The sequence below is a fragment of the Gigantopelta aegis genome, chromosome 4, assembly GCF_016097555.1.
Source record: "Gigantopelta aegis isolate Gae_Host chromosome 4, Gae_host_genome, whole genome shotgun sequence".
In the NCBI taxonomy this organism is placed as follows: domain Eukaryota; kingdom Metazoa; phylum Mollusca; class Gastropoda; order Neomphalida; family Peltospiridae; genus Gigantopelta; species Gigantopelta aegis.
In genome coordinates this window covers 112,020,675-112,040,192 of record NC_054702.1, presented here as the reverse complement: position 1 = coordinate 112,040,192, position 19,518 = coordinate 112,020,675, and the positions used below count along the sequence as shown (strand labels likewise).

The window sequence follows — 19,518 nt, the reverse complement described above, 5'->3', positions numbered from 1 at the left end:
CACAAAAATCAGGTATGTTTTGTTTCTTCAGTTCGAAGACTAATTCCTGACGTGACACATTAGGTATTATGTAACCACCAGCTCGCCAGAGGACGCATTCACTGGGATGATACAAAATGGCTGCGCCCGTTACATATAATAGCCGTCACATTTAACCGTTTTATAAATTAACTATACGATTATACTTGTTTATATTAAGCAATAATGTGCATTATATATCGTTGAATATGCATACCAGGTCAAATGCCTTAATTGTCCCTTCCTTTAAGCCAGACAAATTACTTATTTTTTACTATTGAATTATGGTCTCTACCAATAACATTAATAGAGCTAGTGTCTAGGGCTTGTACTTCTGTTGTTAAGTGTTGACAGAACAAAAAGATGAACTATGTGTATGTTTCATCACTGACTATATTTTGTTGTTAAGTGTTGACAGAACAAAAAGATGAACTATGTGTATGTTTTATCACTGACTATGTTTTGGAAAAATAAATTTATATGGATGTTTTCAACTATATTTTTATTGCAGAATTTTTTTACACATTCATTTGAGAATTAGTGAAAACAGTAAATTAAGATTATTGCTTTCTTCATAAAACTAATTTGGCAGTCATTATTTAACAATACTCGGTGTTTGACAAAAAATTGTAAGACAAGGACCTAGTGTGTTTGTGTTTTAAAGTGAACTAAACCACTAGTCCAAATTCCCGACTAATTAAATATTGAAAACAAAACTGGATGCTCTAAAATAATTTCTGTATGTAACTAAATTGAAAACTTCAAACCCACTATGGGGACAAATAGGGACTCAACATTAATGAAGTTCACAAAATTAGATAAACAATTTATTGACCTTTACATATTTGAAGACAAATTTAAAGTAGATAATATGATTTTTGTTTTAATTGGCTTAATTTTCTTCGTTTTTGCTAATGTGCCAAGAAAGCTTCCCACAAAGTTCGGTTAGAAATTTGTCAAATAGTTTAGTATAGGAGAAGTAAAAAATGCATGACAGTTGACAGTGGATAAAAACAATAGTGTTGTGCCCAAATTAAAGCCCTGTTTACTGTGTAAATTAGACTGAGAAAATTATACTGGTAGGTAGATCACACTTTATTGGTGGTTAAATATTCAGTAGTTAAGCTCTGTAACGTTTGTTTTAATTTTTTTAAGAACAGCCTCATTGGGCTAATAAGTTAGCATTTGAAACTAGCCTAAGTTGAAAAAGCACTAGCCTCAGATGTTGGGCTAGTATATATGTCGATGCAGGGCTTCTAGCATTTTACTCGAAACTCTCTAGCCATGGAATCAGTGATTTTCAAAATTCAATAGCCTTAGTTAAAAGTCTGCTAGCCCTATTTCTGTATGGTAACATACATTTGTAAATATGATCAAAAATGCTCTATGATGACTATAATTATTGACATGTAACTTGTAATGTTATTTGTGCAGATACCATTATCTACTACAGTATATCCTTCTCGGCCTCTATGAACATTGTTTTGTAAATAATTTCAGTTTTACATTTGACAGAAAAAGAAAAGTAGAAGTGTTTTGGAAATAATAAAAAAAAACCCCACTTTTTTGTGTGTGCAATTTAAAAAAACCCAATCGGTTTAGAAATAAATACCATAGTAAGAAAACAATATTCCCTGCTGGGAAGGTCTATAGTATTCCCAATAAATTAATATACATATATTAAGTATACAATTGCTGTGCAAAGTACACAAATCAACTGATTGAAAATAAAACCAGAATAATTTGCACTTTCCCATAGACATGACATCATACACGAGGCAAGTGTTCTGTTACTGTGCTTATCCGGACCCTTCACAATTTTGAGAGACTTATTTTGTGTTTGTGACTTGTATGAAATTCTCATAAACTGTTAACTGTGAACGTATGTTTTTCTCCAGGTTGTGGTGGTGTTCATCATCTGTGTGGTGGCCATGTTGTTTGTGTACATGCTGTTCCTCCTGTGCCTGGACCCGCTGATCGCGTGGCGGCCGTCGCACTACGCCGAACACACCAACGAGGAGGTGAATATGGTAACAATCTTTGGCTGGTGGCAGCTTCTTCTAACCTTTATAACATGACTAACATGGCTCGCCTTCTATACACCACATTAACATAACTTACTCCGCTTGTACTTACTCCCAGTTTGTTTGCTGTATCATTTATACAAAGCATCTATAATCACTGATTGTGCTGCAATTTGAAGATTTTAGACTTAAGATTGATTGTTTGAGGTTAGCCAGATTGTGGTTAGATTCTGGTTAGATTCTGGTTAAGGTTGACAAACTGGTCATTGAGCCTATAAAACTGCTGGTTCAGGGTATCTTAAATAAAAATAAACTTCAGTATGCCTGCTTTCACTGGTGAAAGGTGTGTAATATGTATGTTTGTTTGTTTGTCTATTTGTACATGTTAATACTGTGGTTGGGTGAATATTATCATTAATTGCTTAGCTTGTGTGTGTGTGTGTGTGCATGTCTGTGAGTGTGTTTGTCCTTGCAGAGTATTAATCTTGTAACTTAAGCCATATATCTTTTATAAATATATATTTAATTACTCATATGTGTTTGTAAATAACTTTGAGAAAATCTGTAGATATGTATTCATAACTCTTAAAATAATCTGTAGGAAACATTAATCACTGACCATAGGTTGTTTTAGTGTTCACATATGATATGATATGATATGATATGATATGATATGGTATGATATGGTATGATATATGGTATGGTATGGTATGGGGTATGATATGATATGATATGATATGATATGATATCCCATATCCTCCTGTTGTGACAGGACCCCGTGTTATAAAGTCCACTTCCCAGACCTTGTCTCAAAGTCTGGCATCAAGTACAAGGGAGTACAGGAGGATAGCTGGGGAGGGAGAGGGAGGGGTTCGTACATTCAGACTGGCGACTATAAGGGATTACAGGAGGATAGCTGGGGAGGGAGAGGGAGGGGTTCGCACACTCAGACTGGCGAATATAAGGGAGTACAGGAGGATAGCTGGGGAGGGAGAGGGAGGGGTTCGCACACTCAGACTGGCGAATATAAGGGAGTACAGGAGGATAGCTGGGGAGGGAGAGGGAGGGGTTCGCACACTCAGACTGGCGAATATAAGGGAGTACAGGAGGATAGCTGGGGAGGGATAGGGAGGGGTTCGCACACTCAGACTGGCGAATATAAGGGAGTACAGGAGGATAGCTGAGGAGGGAGAGGGAGGGGTTCGCACACTCAGACTGGCGAATATAAGGGAGTACACGCAGCCCAATTAAGGGTGTTAGCACTAAGATTGTTTTGTGGAATGGGGCCCAGAAGAGAACACAGTTTGACTCTAACCTTGTTTATAGGTTATAGCTCCTTGGTATTTGTGGAATGGGGCCCAGAAGAGAACACAGTTTGACTCTAAACTTGTTTATAGGTTATAGTTCCTTGGTATTTGTGGAATGGGGCCCAGAAGAAAACACAGTTTGACTCTAAACTTGTTTATAGGTTATAGCTCCTTGGTATTTGTGGAATGGGGCCCAGAAGAAAACACAGTTTGACTCTAACCTTGTTTATAGGTTATAGCTCCTTGGTATTTGCTTGCATACAGTCAAACTAGAAAGTAATTTTATACAAGATGCTGGATAAGCTATATAAAGCTGATATTAAGTATCCTCTGTGTATTCAGCTTGCAGTGATCCACTAACGTTATTGACAATCACTGATCCTCGTAGAAGTATTAGGTAGATTAATGTCACAATTATATATGTAAATTTGAAAGGTTTCTTTTGTATTCTTGCAATACATGTAACAATGTACAAAGTCTTATTACAGATCATTTTAATTTGATCCTCACTTGACATGTCAATTTGACACTTACATCAAAGATAAACAAGAAAACATGGAGCTAGTAAAATCTAACTGGGAGTGGGTGGCTGAAGAAGAGTACTTTGAGGCATATTCACTACAAACCTAAATATAAATATATCTTATGAGATAACTAGTAGGCATATCAAATACAATTTCCCAATGCTAGCTGTCGAGTTAGATCTACTTAAAGTGACGTTTGTGGTAAAACAAATAATTGTTGTTCTTCTTAGTTGTCAAGTAGAGATATATTTTTTCTGTTTTTGTGAGGGAGATGTCTGAAAATGTCAGTCTCAATATATGTTATCCCTGTTACATTTTTGATGAAGTACATTGTGTTTGTTTTTTAAATGATAATCATTATTTGTAAAAAAAGAAGAAGAAAAGTAGTATATTTTATAATGTATCTTAAGTTTGTTGTTTAAATTGTCATGATTATTTGTAAAGAAATTAGTATCTTTGATGGTGTACCTTGTGATTGTCAGGAGGACCTGTCGGCAAGGCGACTACCGCAGATGGAGACATCAGCACAGCTACTGCGACAGAGATCGATCCTGAACCGCGTCACCGACGAACAGCAGCGCTGGAAGGGAACCGTCCAGGAGCAGAGAAGAAATATCTACGACCGACATTCCATGCTCAACTGAGTTGTGACATCTGTCTGCAGGTTTCAGTCAGGTGACTGCTGATTTCAGTCATGTGTCTACAGATTTCAGCTATGTGTCTATACAGATTTCAGCTATGTGTCTATACAGATTTCAGCTATGTGTCAGCAAATTTCTGCTATGTGTCAGCAGATTTCAGTTATGTTGATATATATTTCAGCTACCTGTGTGCAATTTTCAGCTACATGTCTGCCTGATTTCGGTTAAATGTCTACAGATGTTACTCTTCTTTTAAAATTGTTGTATGTCTTACTTCATGGTCACTTCACATCCGAGTCCGGATAAAATATTTTAACATCAAAATATTTGCGGCAAAAGTAAGAGGTCAATATTTATTCTAGAGGAGTAGTAATCAAATTTAGCCAGATAGGGACTAGGTGTAGTTCCACAGTTATATGTATGTGTATTTTTTAATGTGTTTACATTCCATCTGTTTTGTAGGATAGTTAATTTGCAGCTGTGTACACATGTACACAAATATTCTTAAGATAAATATTTGACATAGGTTTGTCTGGAGTCTTCAACTTCATGCCAACTGCTTGAGGTTGAAATCTAAAAATATTGTAAAGAATGTATAGCTAGTGTAATTTAGTTAACTTAATAAAATGGATAGTTTCACTGGAACTGTTTAGCCCAAAATAGTAGTATGATGGTGTTTTTACGTAATGTTGTTTGGTAAATGAAATATTTTCATGTTATTTTACCTGCAGTTCTAGTCATGTGTTGATCGTCTGTTAATCTAATCAGAATCAAACATGCAGTACCAGTAAACTAATAAGAAAAATATATTGGCTTTTTAAAATATATCTTTTAGTAGATTTATTCTATTATTTATGATGTTTTATGTTTTGTTAGTGTTTGCTTGCTACACAATTGTCCACAAACATAACCATTTACTACAGAAAAAGACTCCATTGTTTGGACTGTGTTTGATGACTGGCATTGTTTCATTTTCTTAATATTATTTTGACATGAATACATTAATTTTAGTTCCATTTAATTAGCAGATGAATATGTAGTTTGGGTGGGGGGTGGGGGAGGAGTGGAGGGATCTGAATAATAAATGTCATTCTTCCATGAGGAAATGGAGATATATACCTAAATAAAAATGAGGTAAAAACTATTTACCAATATCCACTAATCTTGGCAGGTTTAGTTTCTAGATAACAAAATAGAATTATCATGGGATACAGTATACACCTTTTGTGAATATGTGTAAAATGAAAAACATACACTGCATACTGTTGAGAGCTAGATCAGAGTTCACATTATAACATGTTTGCAATGTGATGGTTATTACATTACACTCGCAGAACTATAAATCTTTTGTATATTTGTATATGATTTGTGTGTCTGTATTTGAAATATAATTAGAATTTTTGCTGTACATTGAATCAGTAATAAATTATTGTTGTACTTTCGTGAATTATTGATCGTTGAATTTTAACATGACAGGTTTTATGGTGGGGGGGTGTCAGTTTTTATGGAGTTAACCACAAAATATGTTACAGTATTAAAAATAGTCATATCTGTTAAACTACAAATTATTTACCTGACTGTTAATAAAGATTAATGAAAGCTGATCCATTTCACAATACTATTAAGAGATGAGGACATTGTGCATTACTGGGATACACGGTATTATTGGTATACTGATACACCATGGCTGTATTGATACACTCAGTCATTTTCTTATTTCAAGTTCATTATTAGTTGGAAAGCTGGATGTCTAAGATTCAACTGGTTTTCTTAATTGCATTCATAGATGTCAAAAAAAAAGGGAATGGCCCGACATTAAATAAGCTTTAGTGCAAAGAAGTGAGCCGTATAATAAATAATAAACTTGACTGTATCAGATATTTCCTTTTGTAAGTGACGCTAATATTTCACGATGCTAAAACACTTTTGTACAATTGTTTTGTCTGTGTTTAACTGAACTCGCAATAATGGTTACATGCAACTGATTAAAATAAAAGGATAGCAAACAACAACAGTTAGTAGCATGCATGTTACTGCAATTTTCTACTAAATTTAAGTTGTTTGTATGCTGCTTAACATCAAGATTCATCAAAAACATTTCAGATGATCCTACAACTTCAGCGTTTTCTTTTTTTCAGTTTATGATACGACGACCTCGCTAAAATGTTATGTTGCTAATACATCACTTATTTGGATTTCACTAAATTTTAAGATTGCTAATATTTTAGGATTTATACTTTGATGATACACGAAACCCACATTGTGGTACAAAAAGTCTCATGGCTGATAATCAGGATAGCTACTTGAGCAGGTTTCCAGTCTGTTGGTTTTTGCATACATCCTGTGTAAGAGATGACCTGTTGTAGATCAATGTCATGATCACATTTGAAACTTGTGATTGGTCACTCCACGGTGATGACCCAGTCACGATAACCATACCACACAATAAAATAAAGACGACCAAAATTGATTGCTCTGTGATGATTAATGTAACCTGAAATGGGATACCCTGTGATGTATCTGTTACTTATGCAGGAAACAAGACTAGTTTTAGCTGGAAAAGATGTTTAAATTTATTTTTAACCTGGTTTTTGAGGATATGTAAAAAAAATATAGAAGAAGAATACATGTACTACATTGTCTGTTAGACATCATTTGTCTTACAACTGATTTAAAACTGTATGCAATTTGTTTTTCGCTTATTAGAAGAAAAAATTCAAACATCTTGTAAAATAAATTGTATGCATTGGCTACTCTTGTAGTATTCTGTATGTTACATGCACCAGTGAGTTTATCAAGTTAACATCTTGTAGTATTCTGTATGTTACATGCACCAGTGAGTATTCTGTATGTCACATGCACCAGTGAGTTTATCAAGTTAACATCTTGTAGTATTCTGTATGTTACATGCACCAGTGAGTTTATCAAGTTAACATCTTGTAGTATTCTGTATGTCACATGCACCAGTGAGTATTCCGTATGTCACATGCACCAGTGAGTTTATCAAGTTAACATCTTGTAGTATTCTGTATGTCACATGCACCAGTGAGTTTATCAAGTTAACATCTTGTAGTATTCTGTATGTCACATGCACCAGTGAGTTTATCAAGTTAACATCTTGAAGTATTCTGTATGTTACATGCACCAGTGAGTATTCTGTATGTCACATGCACCAGTGAGTTTATCAAGTTAACATCTTGTAGTATTCTGTATGTCACATGCACCAGTGAGTTTATCAAGTTAACATCTTGTAGTATTCTGTATGTCACATGCACTAGTGAGTTTATCAAGTTCACATCTTAGTAAAAGATTAAACAAAACGAGGCGTTTTCAATTTTTATTCTCATGATCATTTATAACATATTTACATAATACTTATATTAACTTATTTGAACAACATTGTGCAGTGCACTAACCATAGAAAGACTGAATGTTTTAAATGAAAAAAGTGTTTTTTTCACGAATTCACAGTAAGCTATTTTATGTCACCAATTTTCAGTTGTAACACCTGTAAATGTATACACTAGAGTAACAAAATATTTCAATTGAGGATTAAAATAAAAAATTATTCACAGTGACTGTTGCTAGAATATGTCATAGTTTAAAATTAATTTGTTAAAATAAACTTCCTTTTTTAATTCACAGTACATATAATGGTTACCGTACTAGAATATTCAATTATTTTTTCAATCTAAAATATGCGTCGTTAAATAAACCATTTCCTTTCAATCTAAAATTAATTAGTTAAAATATACCAAAATGTAAACTTGGAATGGTAAAATAATTTTAAGTACGTTCAAATCTGTTATGTGTTTTTTGTGGTAATATATGTAACATATTTTGATTTGTCCATTTTCACAGACCTTGATATAACACTGTCGCTTGTTTTTAATTGTACATATTCATTTGGTAAACCGACAGAACAACTGAAATGTGGTGATGTTATATATTATATTATCACGTTCGGCAACAAGTGTAACATCAACCTAGTATAATGGTTTGTATTTTACAATATGTACAAACAATATATATCTACATAACAGCTCTTTTTTAAATGTTAATTTTGTGCATGAGCATAGGTTATACATATAAGGAACATTATAATAATGTTTTGCACTGTTTGACCAGTGGCGTAGCCACGATTATATATTGGGGTTGGGCCACCAACACCATCCATGAGTCAAGTTATGGGGCAAAAGGCAAAAATAAAAGGTGGTGGGGGAGAAAAGATAATTGGGTTGGGGGCTATGACAACATGGACCCTCCTCCTGGCTATGCTGCCAATGCATTTGACATGCGCTTACATCCACAGTTTACAGACGACTGTAATAGCAGTGCAATAAATAAAGGTGAAACCAATATGTATTACAGATCCTTCCTATCTTTTTTGTTAATTGAAAAATATTCACATCTGTCCATGTGAAATTTTTGTTTTTGTTTTCTGGTATACAATAGATATAAAATACTACACTAGTTGTGGTTTGACATCATTTAAAAAAAAGAAGCTAGGTATTTATACGCATTTTGTACCAACACCGAATGATATCAGAAGCTTTTGCTCTATAGTTTAAACCCAATGTTGTCAGTTTGTAAACTTGTTATACTAATGTAAGAAAAAAGAAGAAAGTTTGTTTTGTTTAACGACACCACTAGAGCACATTGATTAATTAATCATCGGCTATTGGAGGTCAAACATTTGGTAAATCTGACTCGTAGTCATCAGAGGAAACACACTACATTTTTCCTAACACAGCAAGGGATCTTTTATATGCACTTTCCCACATACCACGGTCTTTGTCCATTTGTGGTGCACTGGTTGTAACAAAAAAATACCCAGTCAGCAGTATGGATCCACCGAGGTGATCCTGCGAAGCATGCACCTCGAGCGTACACTCAACCGACTGACCTAATCCTGTTACTACTAATGCAAGAGTGATAATACAAATATCAACTAACAGACCTAACAATATTTAATTTGTCAATCTATAATTAAATAATAATAAAGGTGTAAATTACCAATTTAGTTTATATTTCCATGTTGGAGTAGGCCAGTAATACTGTGTTTACTGCACATATCCAAACAATCACTACAATTTAATAATAAGTTGTAAATAAAAATTGAGTGATCGTTCTGCCACTTTGGAGCAGGTCAGTTCATTATGGGTGTAGAGAAAACGGAACCTAAAAAATGTGTGAATATTACATGGACAACTTTTGTATGACACTTGCTACAACACTGTTATATGTTGACTTAGAACACATTCTTACATACATGTATTTACAAATACAATACAACATTTATGCACACAATATATACATAAGCAATAAAATATTCAACTGTGCAAATGATGTAAGCTAAAATATATTTTTTAAATCAGTGGGTAATATTCCTGTATACAGTACATCTATTTTAAATACATTTTAGCCACTGAACAAAGTATTGCAATGAGCATGTAAGTACATGAATATATATCACATTTTATCACACCACCTCTCCCAGTATACATTTCTATCTTTGTCAAGAAAGATACAACCAATCAATGTCATGGTCTGCATCTCTAAAAGTTTACAATGGCACACAGACATGTTGCCACATATAATGTGGACAATTCACCTCGCCGTTATTGGCCAGATGTAACATACTGAGTTTTAATAACACACACATACGTTCAATGAAGACAACTAAAAAAACACCTTGTTTCTTTTTAAGACTTGTCGATTTAATGAAAATATAGCTTGCTAAAAACCAAGGCATCATTTTACCAGTGAGTTACTTGGTACACTTTTAATGTGGTCCATTAAAAACAAAATTACAAATAAAAACAAAAACAAAAACAAAATGTGAATCTGTGTAAAAAGTCAATTGAATTTGATAAATTACTAGAAATATTATTTTGATTATACTGATGAAGGCACCAGTTGAATGAATCTCCACAACTTTACAAGATCTTATGCCTTTTTTTTTTAAAGCTAATGCTTTTGAAATAGTCATGAGAATCTGGTAACTTCTCGAAACCAGTTTCAGCTTTTGTTCCTTGGCGCTCTATTCTTATGTACAGAGATCATACACAGAGCTGAGGGAACCTGGAACTAGGGGAACATAGAGTTGAGGGAACATATAGCTGAGGGAATACACACCGGTAGCTGAGACAACAGAGATCCTGAGGAACATGGATCTGAGGGAATACTTAGTTAGGACTGGATCTCACAGGACTATCTCACAGAACTATCTCACAGAACTGTCTCACAGAACAAACTTTCAGATTGTGTACAGTGTACAGGCCTTTCATACCAAAATATTTTAGTGCAGAGTTTTACTGTAAATATTTGCAACACGCATGACACGACAGCAGTATTAACAAACAATTGGAATAACAAAGTGGTATTTAAAAAAATAAAAAGCAACCACAAAACAACATAAATAGACAGGTACAGGGGTACACATCTGATTGTCTGTCACCCAGTCCGAAATAACCAATTCCTGGTGTAGCGTGTATCTAACATAAACATCCATAGTGGATAACGCCAGTCACCCAGTCCAAAATAACTAATTCCTGGTGTAGCGTGTATCTAACATAAACATCCATAGTGGATAATGTCAGTCAGCCAGTCCAAAATAACCAATTCCTGGTGTAGCATGTATCTAACATAAACATCCATAGGAGATAACGTCAGTCAGCCAGTCCAAAATAACCAATTCCTGGTGTATCGTGTATTTAACATAAACATCCATAGTGGATAACGTCAGTCAGCCAGTCCAAAATAACCAATTCCTGGTGTAGCGTGTATCTAACATAAACATCCATAGTGAATAACGCAAATTCATTATCATTCCACAATCAAGGTGGTTGACTGCAGTTAACAAAGAAAAATGCTTTGAAAGATCACCAGTTAGGTGTGGTTTTAACAAAATATACCAATAACAATGATTTCAAATTAGAATAATATACCAATTATGGGTAAATATTATTTAAATGCAAGACATACATTTAGTCTTGGTGCTCGATAACAACAGAAGTCACTGGCAAACATACAATCACAAAGAGAAGTAAATCAACAAGAAAATATGGAAAGACATCAATAATATTTACTCTGTTTTTGTTACACTTCTATGCATTATTTACATGTTACACATTACACAAACTATTAATAACGTCCAGTTTTCCCTTGAAATGAACAACTGCAACATACAGCTTAGACCTACTGTATTACCATGTCATAAACAATAAGGCTTTATGTAATTTATCCAATTAGACATAATTATTGTTTTTACTTGCTATTTATACATATTACCAGCCAGAAATCATGTTTATTTGTGATGACACAAAGAAAGACTACAATTTGTAAAACTTTTTATAAAACCTGGATACAAATGGTGTTTAAGTTAGCATGATGTTCCTTCACACGTAATGAATGAGTGGATCCTGGATATTAAAGTGTCAGAATTACTACGTTTCAACCATTATCAGTATTGAAAAAGATAATAGAAAAAATACAAGAATTTTCATTAAAGAATACAAAGCAAGCTATGAGATAAGAATCAAGAACGTGACGCACTAACAAAAGAATTTACATATCGCAGATGACAACATCAAATAAAAGATATAGAAGGAAAATACATTTGCAAGTGTACACTTACAGTTAGTCTTCAAGAAGCACTAAAAGGGTCAAGTTAGACAACTCTTACTGAAGGGAAGATGCATTTGAACAAAATGAGCCAACTAGCTGCCTAGTTCACAATGATACTGGATCTTAAATGGGGCAAACTACATTAATGGTGGTTAGATGATATTAGTTAAACTGTCCTGTAGAACACTCTTGATTAATGTTCTACAACTTACCAGTCTTACATTTTAACTACTGGTACCTGATCACAGCTACAACATGTTTTGGTTACAGTTTAATATTTTTACAGTAATAATGGTTTAGGTTATGTATGATTGAATGTTCATAGTATTTGGTGTGGTTAGTGTTGTATAATGGTAACACTTAAACAGACTTAATTCATATTTGATATTCCTCATGTTCCAGAAAACCAAAGACGTATCTCTGGTGCCAGAATAATGCCATCAAAGATGGCTCCTTGTATTTCTGGTGGGCAAAAACTGATGCACCTCAACTCCAATTTATTTTTAATCTGTCTCAGACCACAGTTAGTTTTGTTTTGAAACTGCTAATTCATCTCACTTCTGCAAGTAAACAAGAGCACTGTGTGTGTAAGTTTGTTACTATAGTTGTAGCAGATGGCAATGATGTCATAGTTCAGACAAAGCCATAGTTAACTGACATGTTCTAGTCTGCACGACGACATGGTATACTGTCACGTTGTAGTCTGTTGTGTCATGTCATCTTTGAGCCGATAGTATAATACATTAATGTCACCATAGAATCTATCTTGGATATCATGGGTTTTTATCTGTCACTCTTCTTCATGACAGGAAGTGAATCATCTGTAAAAGACGGACAGATGCCTGATACTATGGTTTTCTGTAGGAAATCTGTTAGTTGTCAAGTGTTGATGACAATACAATGTTACAACAGTTATTAGTTTTCGTTTGAGAGTGTTCCTGCAGAATCCACCGCCTGACTGCCAGTCATTCTATGTAGATGTCTTCCGTGGGGTGAGTGAAGGCCATGTACTCCTGGTAGAACCGCTTGAATGACACTCTGTGAAAAACAAAATACATTAATATAAAATTACTGTGAAACAGGTCAAAAAGGTCACGCACAAAAAGCAGAAAGAGACCCAACACTTAGCTAATTTTGGATTTAGTGTAGTATCCTCGCACCTGTTGACTGGACCGGCCTCGGTGGCGTCGTGGCAGGCCATCGGTTTACAGGCTGGTAGGTACTGGGTTCGGATCCTAGTCGAGGCATGGGATTTTTAATCCAGATACCAACTCCAAACCCTGAGTGAGTGCTCCGCAAGGCTCAATGGGTAGGTGTAAACCACTTGCACCGACCAGTGATCCATAACTGGTTCAACAAAGGCCATGGTTTGTGCTATCCTGCCTGTGGGAAGTGCAAATAAAAGATCCCTTGCTGCCTGTCGTAAAAGAGTAGCCTATGTGGTGACAGCGGGTTTCCTCTCAAAATCTGTGTGGTCCTTAACCACATGTCTGACGCCATATAACCGTAAATAAAAATGTGTTGAGTGCGTCGTTAAATAAAACATTTCTTTCTTTCTTTCTTTCTGTTGACTGGCAACTGGTACTGATATGTCAACACAGTGCCACCCAACCTTAAGATCAATGTGTTAATGGAGACCAGTCTTAAAGACTAAACAGAAAATAGCTTATAATATGACCAACGAAAGCCAAGCACATTAAAACCAGACACTTCAAAGAAGGATGTAACATTCTTGTGATTCCAGTCCCCCCCCCCCCCCCCCCCTTCCAATAAATAAATAAATATTATTGATAGTAAATCTTACGGCACAGATGAATTTTACTTGTAGAATGCAGGAAATTGCATTTCAGGACATCCGGGTTTCAAAATTTTAAGGGGGGAGCATACCCCCCAAACCCCCAATGTCTATTTGCTTCTGCCATGCCATGACCCCCCACCACCCTATGTTTATAGAGAAAGAACAGAAGTAGGGCATAATAACACAGTATCTGGTGAATTTTCCCATAGACTGGTTTACCTGAGGGCATCATTGACTGCACGTGTCGTTCGCTCACCCAGAAACACATGGCAGGCAAATCGGTAGTCTTTGGGGTGTTTTGTTATGAATGCAAAATATCTGAAAAACAAGAAAACTTTTCATTCATTTAACACTCATTGTGTGGCAAGTTGGATACATTACAAGAAGTGTAATATTTATCATACAGGATTATAAATATTTTTGATACTTTGTTATCAGGTCATACCTATTTTATACAAATCATAAATTAGCATGTTAAGTTTTGGTTACCTATAGAATTTAACTATGTATTGGAACAAAACAATATAGAATAATCACATCAGTAGTTTTAGTTTTAAAGTCCTTCCTATAATTTGTACACCACGAAAACAAATTAATAATTACATACTTGTCATTCCTGGGGTGGGTTCCACAGTATGAAATATGCTTCAGTGCGAAGAAGTGAGAGGGGGCGTCACATGCATACTGAAAAACAAACCACACAGGTCAAGTATTATTATATTTAAAAATACATGTCATTCAATTATTTCTTTTCCCAACAAAGTCCTACGTGCTTGCCCTCTTTGTGAAAAAACTTTCCCTACCCTTCCAAATCATTCCTATCAATATTTCAACTATATTAGCCACATCCTCTCTATCAAACAAACATTACCGTGATCTTGCTGTGATCCACTTCCTCTCTCTAAAAGACTCACCCATCCTTGTGTTCAAATGTGTTTACCCACTTCCTCTCTTTCTAAAAGATTCACCCCATCCTTGTTGTGGTCAAATGTGTTTACCCACTTCCTCTCTTTCTAAAAGACTCCCCCCATCCTTGTTGTGTTCAAATGTGTTTACCCACTTCCTCTCTAAAAGACTCTCCCCATCCTTGTGTTCAAATGTGTTTACCCACTTCCTCTCTAAAAGACTCCCCCTTCTTGCTGTGATCCACCGTGTTTACCCACTTCCTCTCTCTCTAAACGACTCACCCCATCCATGCTGTGTTCAACAATGTTTACCCACTTCCTCTCTCACTAAAAGACTCACACCCCCCTGCTGTGTTCAACTATGTTTACCAACTTCCTCTCTCTAAAAGACTCGCCCCTCCTTGCTGTGTTCAACCCTGTTTACCCACTTCCTCTCTCACTAAAAGACTCACCCCCCACTGCTGTGTTCAACCATGTTTACCCACTTCCTCTCTAAAAGATTCACCCCCCTGATGTGTTCAACCCTGTTTACCCACTTCCTCTCTCACTAAAAGATTCACCCCCCTGCTGTGTTCAACCATGTTTACCCACTTCCTCTCTCACTAAAAGATTCACCCCCCCCCTGCTGTGTTCTACCATGTTTACCCACTTCCTGTCTCTAAAAGACTCACCCCCTCCTTGCTGTGTTTAACTCTGTTTACCCACTTCCTCTCACTAAAAGACTCAACCCTCCTTGCTGTGTTCAACCATGTTTACCCACTTCCTCTCTCACTAAAACACTCACCCCTCCTTGCTGTGTTCAACCATGTTTACCCACTTCCTCTCTCTAAAAGACTCACCCCATTCTTGCTGTGTTCAACCATGTTTACCCACTTCCTCTCTCACTAAAAGACTCACCCCATCCTTGCTGTGTTCAACCATGTTTACCCACTTCCTCTCTCTAAAAGACTCACCCCCTCCTTGCTGTGTTCAACCATGTTTACCCACTTCCTCCCACTAAAAGATTCACCCCCCCCTGCTGTGTTCGACCATGTTTACCCACTTCCTCTCTCTAAAAGACTCACCCCCTCCTTGCTGTGTTCTACCATGTTTACCCACTTCCTGTCTCTTTAAAAGACTCACCCCATCCTTGCTGTGTTCGACCATGTTTACCCACTTCCTCTCACTAAAAGACTCACCCCATCCTTGCTGTGTTCTACCATGTTTACCCACTTCCTGTCTCTTTAAAAGACTCACCCCATCCTTGCTGTGTTCGACCATGTTTACCCACTTCCTCTCACTAAAAGACTCACCCCATCCTTGCTGTGTTCGACCATGTTTACCCACTTCCTCTCTATAAAAGACTCACCCCATCCTTGCTGTGTTCGACCATGTTTACCCACTTCCTCTCACTAAAAGACTCACCCCATCCTTGCTGTGTTCTACCATGTTTACCCACTTCCTCTCTCTAAAAGACTCACCCCCTCCTTGCTGTGTTCTACCATGTTTACCCACTTCCTCTCTCTAAAAGACTCACCCCATCCTTGCTGTGTTCTACCATGTTTACCCACTTCCTCTCTCTAAAAGACTCACCCCCTCCTTGCTGTGTTCTACCATGTTTACCCACTTCCTGTCTCTTTAAAAGACTCACCCCATCCTTGCTGTGTTCGACCATGTTTACCCACTTCCTCTCACTAAAAGACTCACCCCATCCTTGCTGTGTTCTACCATGTTTACCCACTTCCTCTCTCTAAAAGACTCACCCCATCCTTGCTGTGTTCTACCATGTTTACCCACTTCCTCTCTCTAAAAGACTCACCCCATCCTTGCTGTGTTCTACCATGTTTACCCACTTCCTGTCTCTTTAAAAGACTCACCCCATCCTTGCTGTGTTCGACCATGTTTACCCACTTCCTCTCACTAAAAGACTCACCCCATCCTTGCTGTGTTCTACCATGTTTACCCACTTCCTCTCTCTAAAAGACTCACCCCATCCTTGCTGTGTTCTACCATGTTTACCCACTTCCTCTCTCTAAAAGACTCACCCCATCCTTGCTGTGTTCTACCATGTTTACCCACTTCCTGTCTCTTTAAAAGACTCACCCCTCCTTGCTGTGTTCTACCATGTTTACCCACTTCCTCTCTCTAAAAGACTCACCCCATCCTTGCTGTGTTCGACCATGCGGATCCCGTACTGACTGACCTCTATGGTACACATTGGTGGCGGAAGATCGTTGATTGTGGTGCGACGAGTCAATGCAACCTGAAACACGTTAATTACATGTGCAATGTATTAATTTTTAATTTTTAACCCCTCCTGGATGTTTACACTATCTGTCATATCTGTAGGGTTCAAACTTGGGGGCAGTTCAGGCAAAATAGTCACTTTACGCCCCTAAACTTTGCTAAGTTTGTACAACTGTGATATCTACTTTGCCTTTGCTTTTTCTAAATCATTAAATCATCATCTGTTATTAGTAGGCGGCCTATCTTTATTCAGGTGACAGTAAAATCATGTCAGTTTTATCTTAAATGGATCTTCAAAATCTCCCAGGGTTTGAGTTAAAGGGTGCCACACACTATAAAGTAATACAAGTAATAAGACAATGATCATCTTATTAATGGCCTGACATAGAACATCATCACCCTTGTGACTCGATATAGAACACGCGTTATAAAGTAATACTCGGTACAAGCAATATGACAATGATCACCTTATTAATGGCCTGACATAGAACATCATTACCCTTGTGACTCGATATAGAACACACGTTATAAAGTAATACTCAGTACAAGCAATATGACAATGATCACCTTATTAATGGCCCGACATAGAACATCATCACCCTTGTGACTCGATATAGAACACACGTTATAAAGTAATACTCGGTACAAGCAATATGACAATGATCACCTTATTAATGGCCCGACATAGAACATCATCACCCTTGTGACTCGATATAGAACACACGTTATAAAGTAATACTCGGTACAAGCAATATGACAATGATCACCTTATTAATGGCCCGACATAGAACATCATCACCCTTGTGACTCGATATAGAACACACGTTATAAAGTAATACTCGGTACAAGCAATATGACAATGATCACCTTATTAATGGCCCGACATAGAACATCATCACCCTTGTGACTCGATATAGAACACACGTTATAAAGTAATACTCGGTACAAGCAATAAGACAATGTCACCTTATTAATGGCCCGACATAGAACATCATCACCCTTGTGACTCGATATAGAACACACGTTATAAAGTAATACTCGGTACAAGCAATAAGACAATGATCACCTTATTAATGGCCCGACATAGAACATCATCACCCTTGTGACTCGATATAGAACACACGTTATAAAGTAATACTCGGTACAAGCAATAAGACAATGATCACCTTATTAATGGCCCGACATAGAACATCATCACCCTTGTGACTCGATATAGAACACACGTTATAAAGTAATACTCGGTACAAGCAATAAGACAATGATCACCTTATTAATGGCCTGACATAGAACATCATCACCCTTGTGACTCGATATAGAACACACGTTATAAAGTAATACTCGGTACAAGCAATAAGACAATGATCACCTTATTAATGGCCTGACATAGAACATCATCACCCTTGTGACTCGATATAGAACACACGTTATAAAGTAATACTCGGTACAAGCAATAAGACAATGATCACCTTATTAATGGCCTGACATAGAACATCATCACCCTTGTGACTCGATATAGAACACACGTTATAAAGTAATACTCGGTACAAGCAATAAGACAATGATCACCTTATTAATGGCCTGACATAGAACATCATCACCCTTGTGACTCGATATAGAACACACGTTATAAAGTAATACTCGGTACAAGCAATAAGACAATGATCACCTTATTAATGGCCTGACATAGAACATCATCACCCTTGTGACTCGATATAGAACACACGTTATAAAGTAATACTCGGTACAAGCAATATGACAATGATCACCTTATTAATGGCCTGACATAGAACATCATCACCCTTGTGACTTGATATAGAACACACGTTATAAAGTAATACTCGACACAAGCAATAAGACAATGATCACCTTATTAATGGCCTGACATAGAACATCATCACCCTTGTGACTTGATATAGAACACACGTTATAAAGTAATACTCGGTACAAGCAATATGACAATGATCACCTTATTAATGGCCTGACATAGAACATCATCACCCTTGTGACTGTTCACTTCAACAGAACCCATGAACTTGATATTGAACTTTTGACAATCTTCTTCATCTGAAATAAAACATTACTTATACAATAACTGCACAAAAATATAATGAAACCAAAAATACTCTCCCATTGAGACCTTAATAGTGTAAAAATGCATTGCTCCATATTTAGGCATATGACAATAAATCTTCATGTAGTTTATGTAGTTTAATATTGGATGACATATTATGGTAAAGGGCATCTACATTTTTTTTTTATTGGGTCTACATATTTTGATATTAAACAACATGTTGTTTTGTAGGGTTCCATATTTTGGGCCACATTTATGAATTTTAAACAGATAAAATATGGCATGTACCCAAGAATAAACACCATTTATGATAAATTATTAAATATACACAGCTTTTTAGTTAAGTAACAAATTACCTTTCATAAATTTGGCCTT

At 36.3% G+C, this 19,518-nt stretch overlaps 2 protein-coding genes across 5 annotated transcripts in view; one reads left to right on the top strand and one right to left on the bottom strand.

The window, feature by feature from the left end:
* The window catches only part of LOC121371794 (proton-transporting V-type ATPase complex assembly regulator TMEM9-like), a 47,431-nt gene extending 38,554 nt beyond the window's left edge, over positions 1 to 8,877 (top strand). For 3 of the 4 annotated variants that reach the window (XM_041497944.1, XM_041497942.1, XM_041497946.1), the window contains 2 exons: positions 1,917 to 2,048; positions 4,356 to 8,877. In XM_041497944.1, the coding sequence (XP_041353878.1) occupies positions 1,917 to 2,048; positions 4,356 to 4,517 (294 nt within the window). In that variant the 3' untranslated portion in view covers positions 4,518 to 8,877. The remainder of the gene's footprint in view (positions 1 to 1,916; positions 2,049 to 4,355) is intronic. The other variant, XM_041497943.1, reaches the window with a different exon arrangement.
* A 379-nt stretch (positions 8,878 to 9,256) lies between these two features.
* LOC121371793 overlaps positions 9,257 to 19,518 on the bottom strand; it is a 28,540-nt gene continuing 18,278 nt past the window's right edge. The window contains exons 7-11 of the mRNA XM_041497941.1: positions 19,039 to 19,136; positions 16,984 to 17,088; positions 14,549 to 14,625; positions 14,161 to 14,259; positions 9,257 to 13,181 (exon numbers count right to left, since the gene is read on the bottom strand). Of these exons, the coding sequence (XP_041353875.1) occupies positions 13,109 to 13,181; positions 14,161 to 14,259; positions 14,549 to 14,625; positions 16,984 to 17,088; positions 19,039 to 19,136 (452 nt within the window). The 3' untranslated portion in view covers positions 9,257 to 13,108. The remainder of the gene's footprint in view (positions 13,182 to 14,160; positions 14,260 to 14,548; positions 14,626 to 16,983; positions 17,089 to 19,038; positions 19,137 to 19,518) is intronic.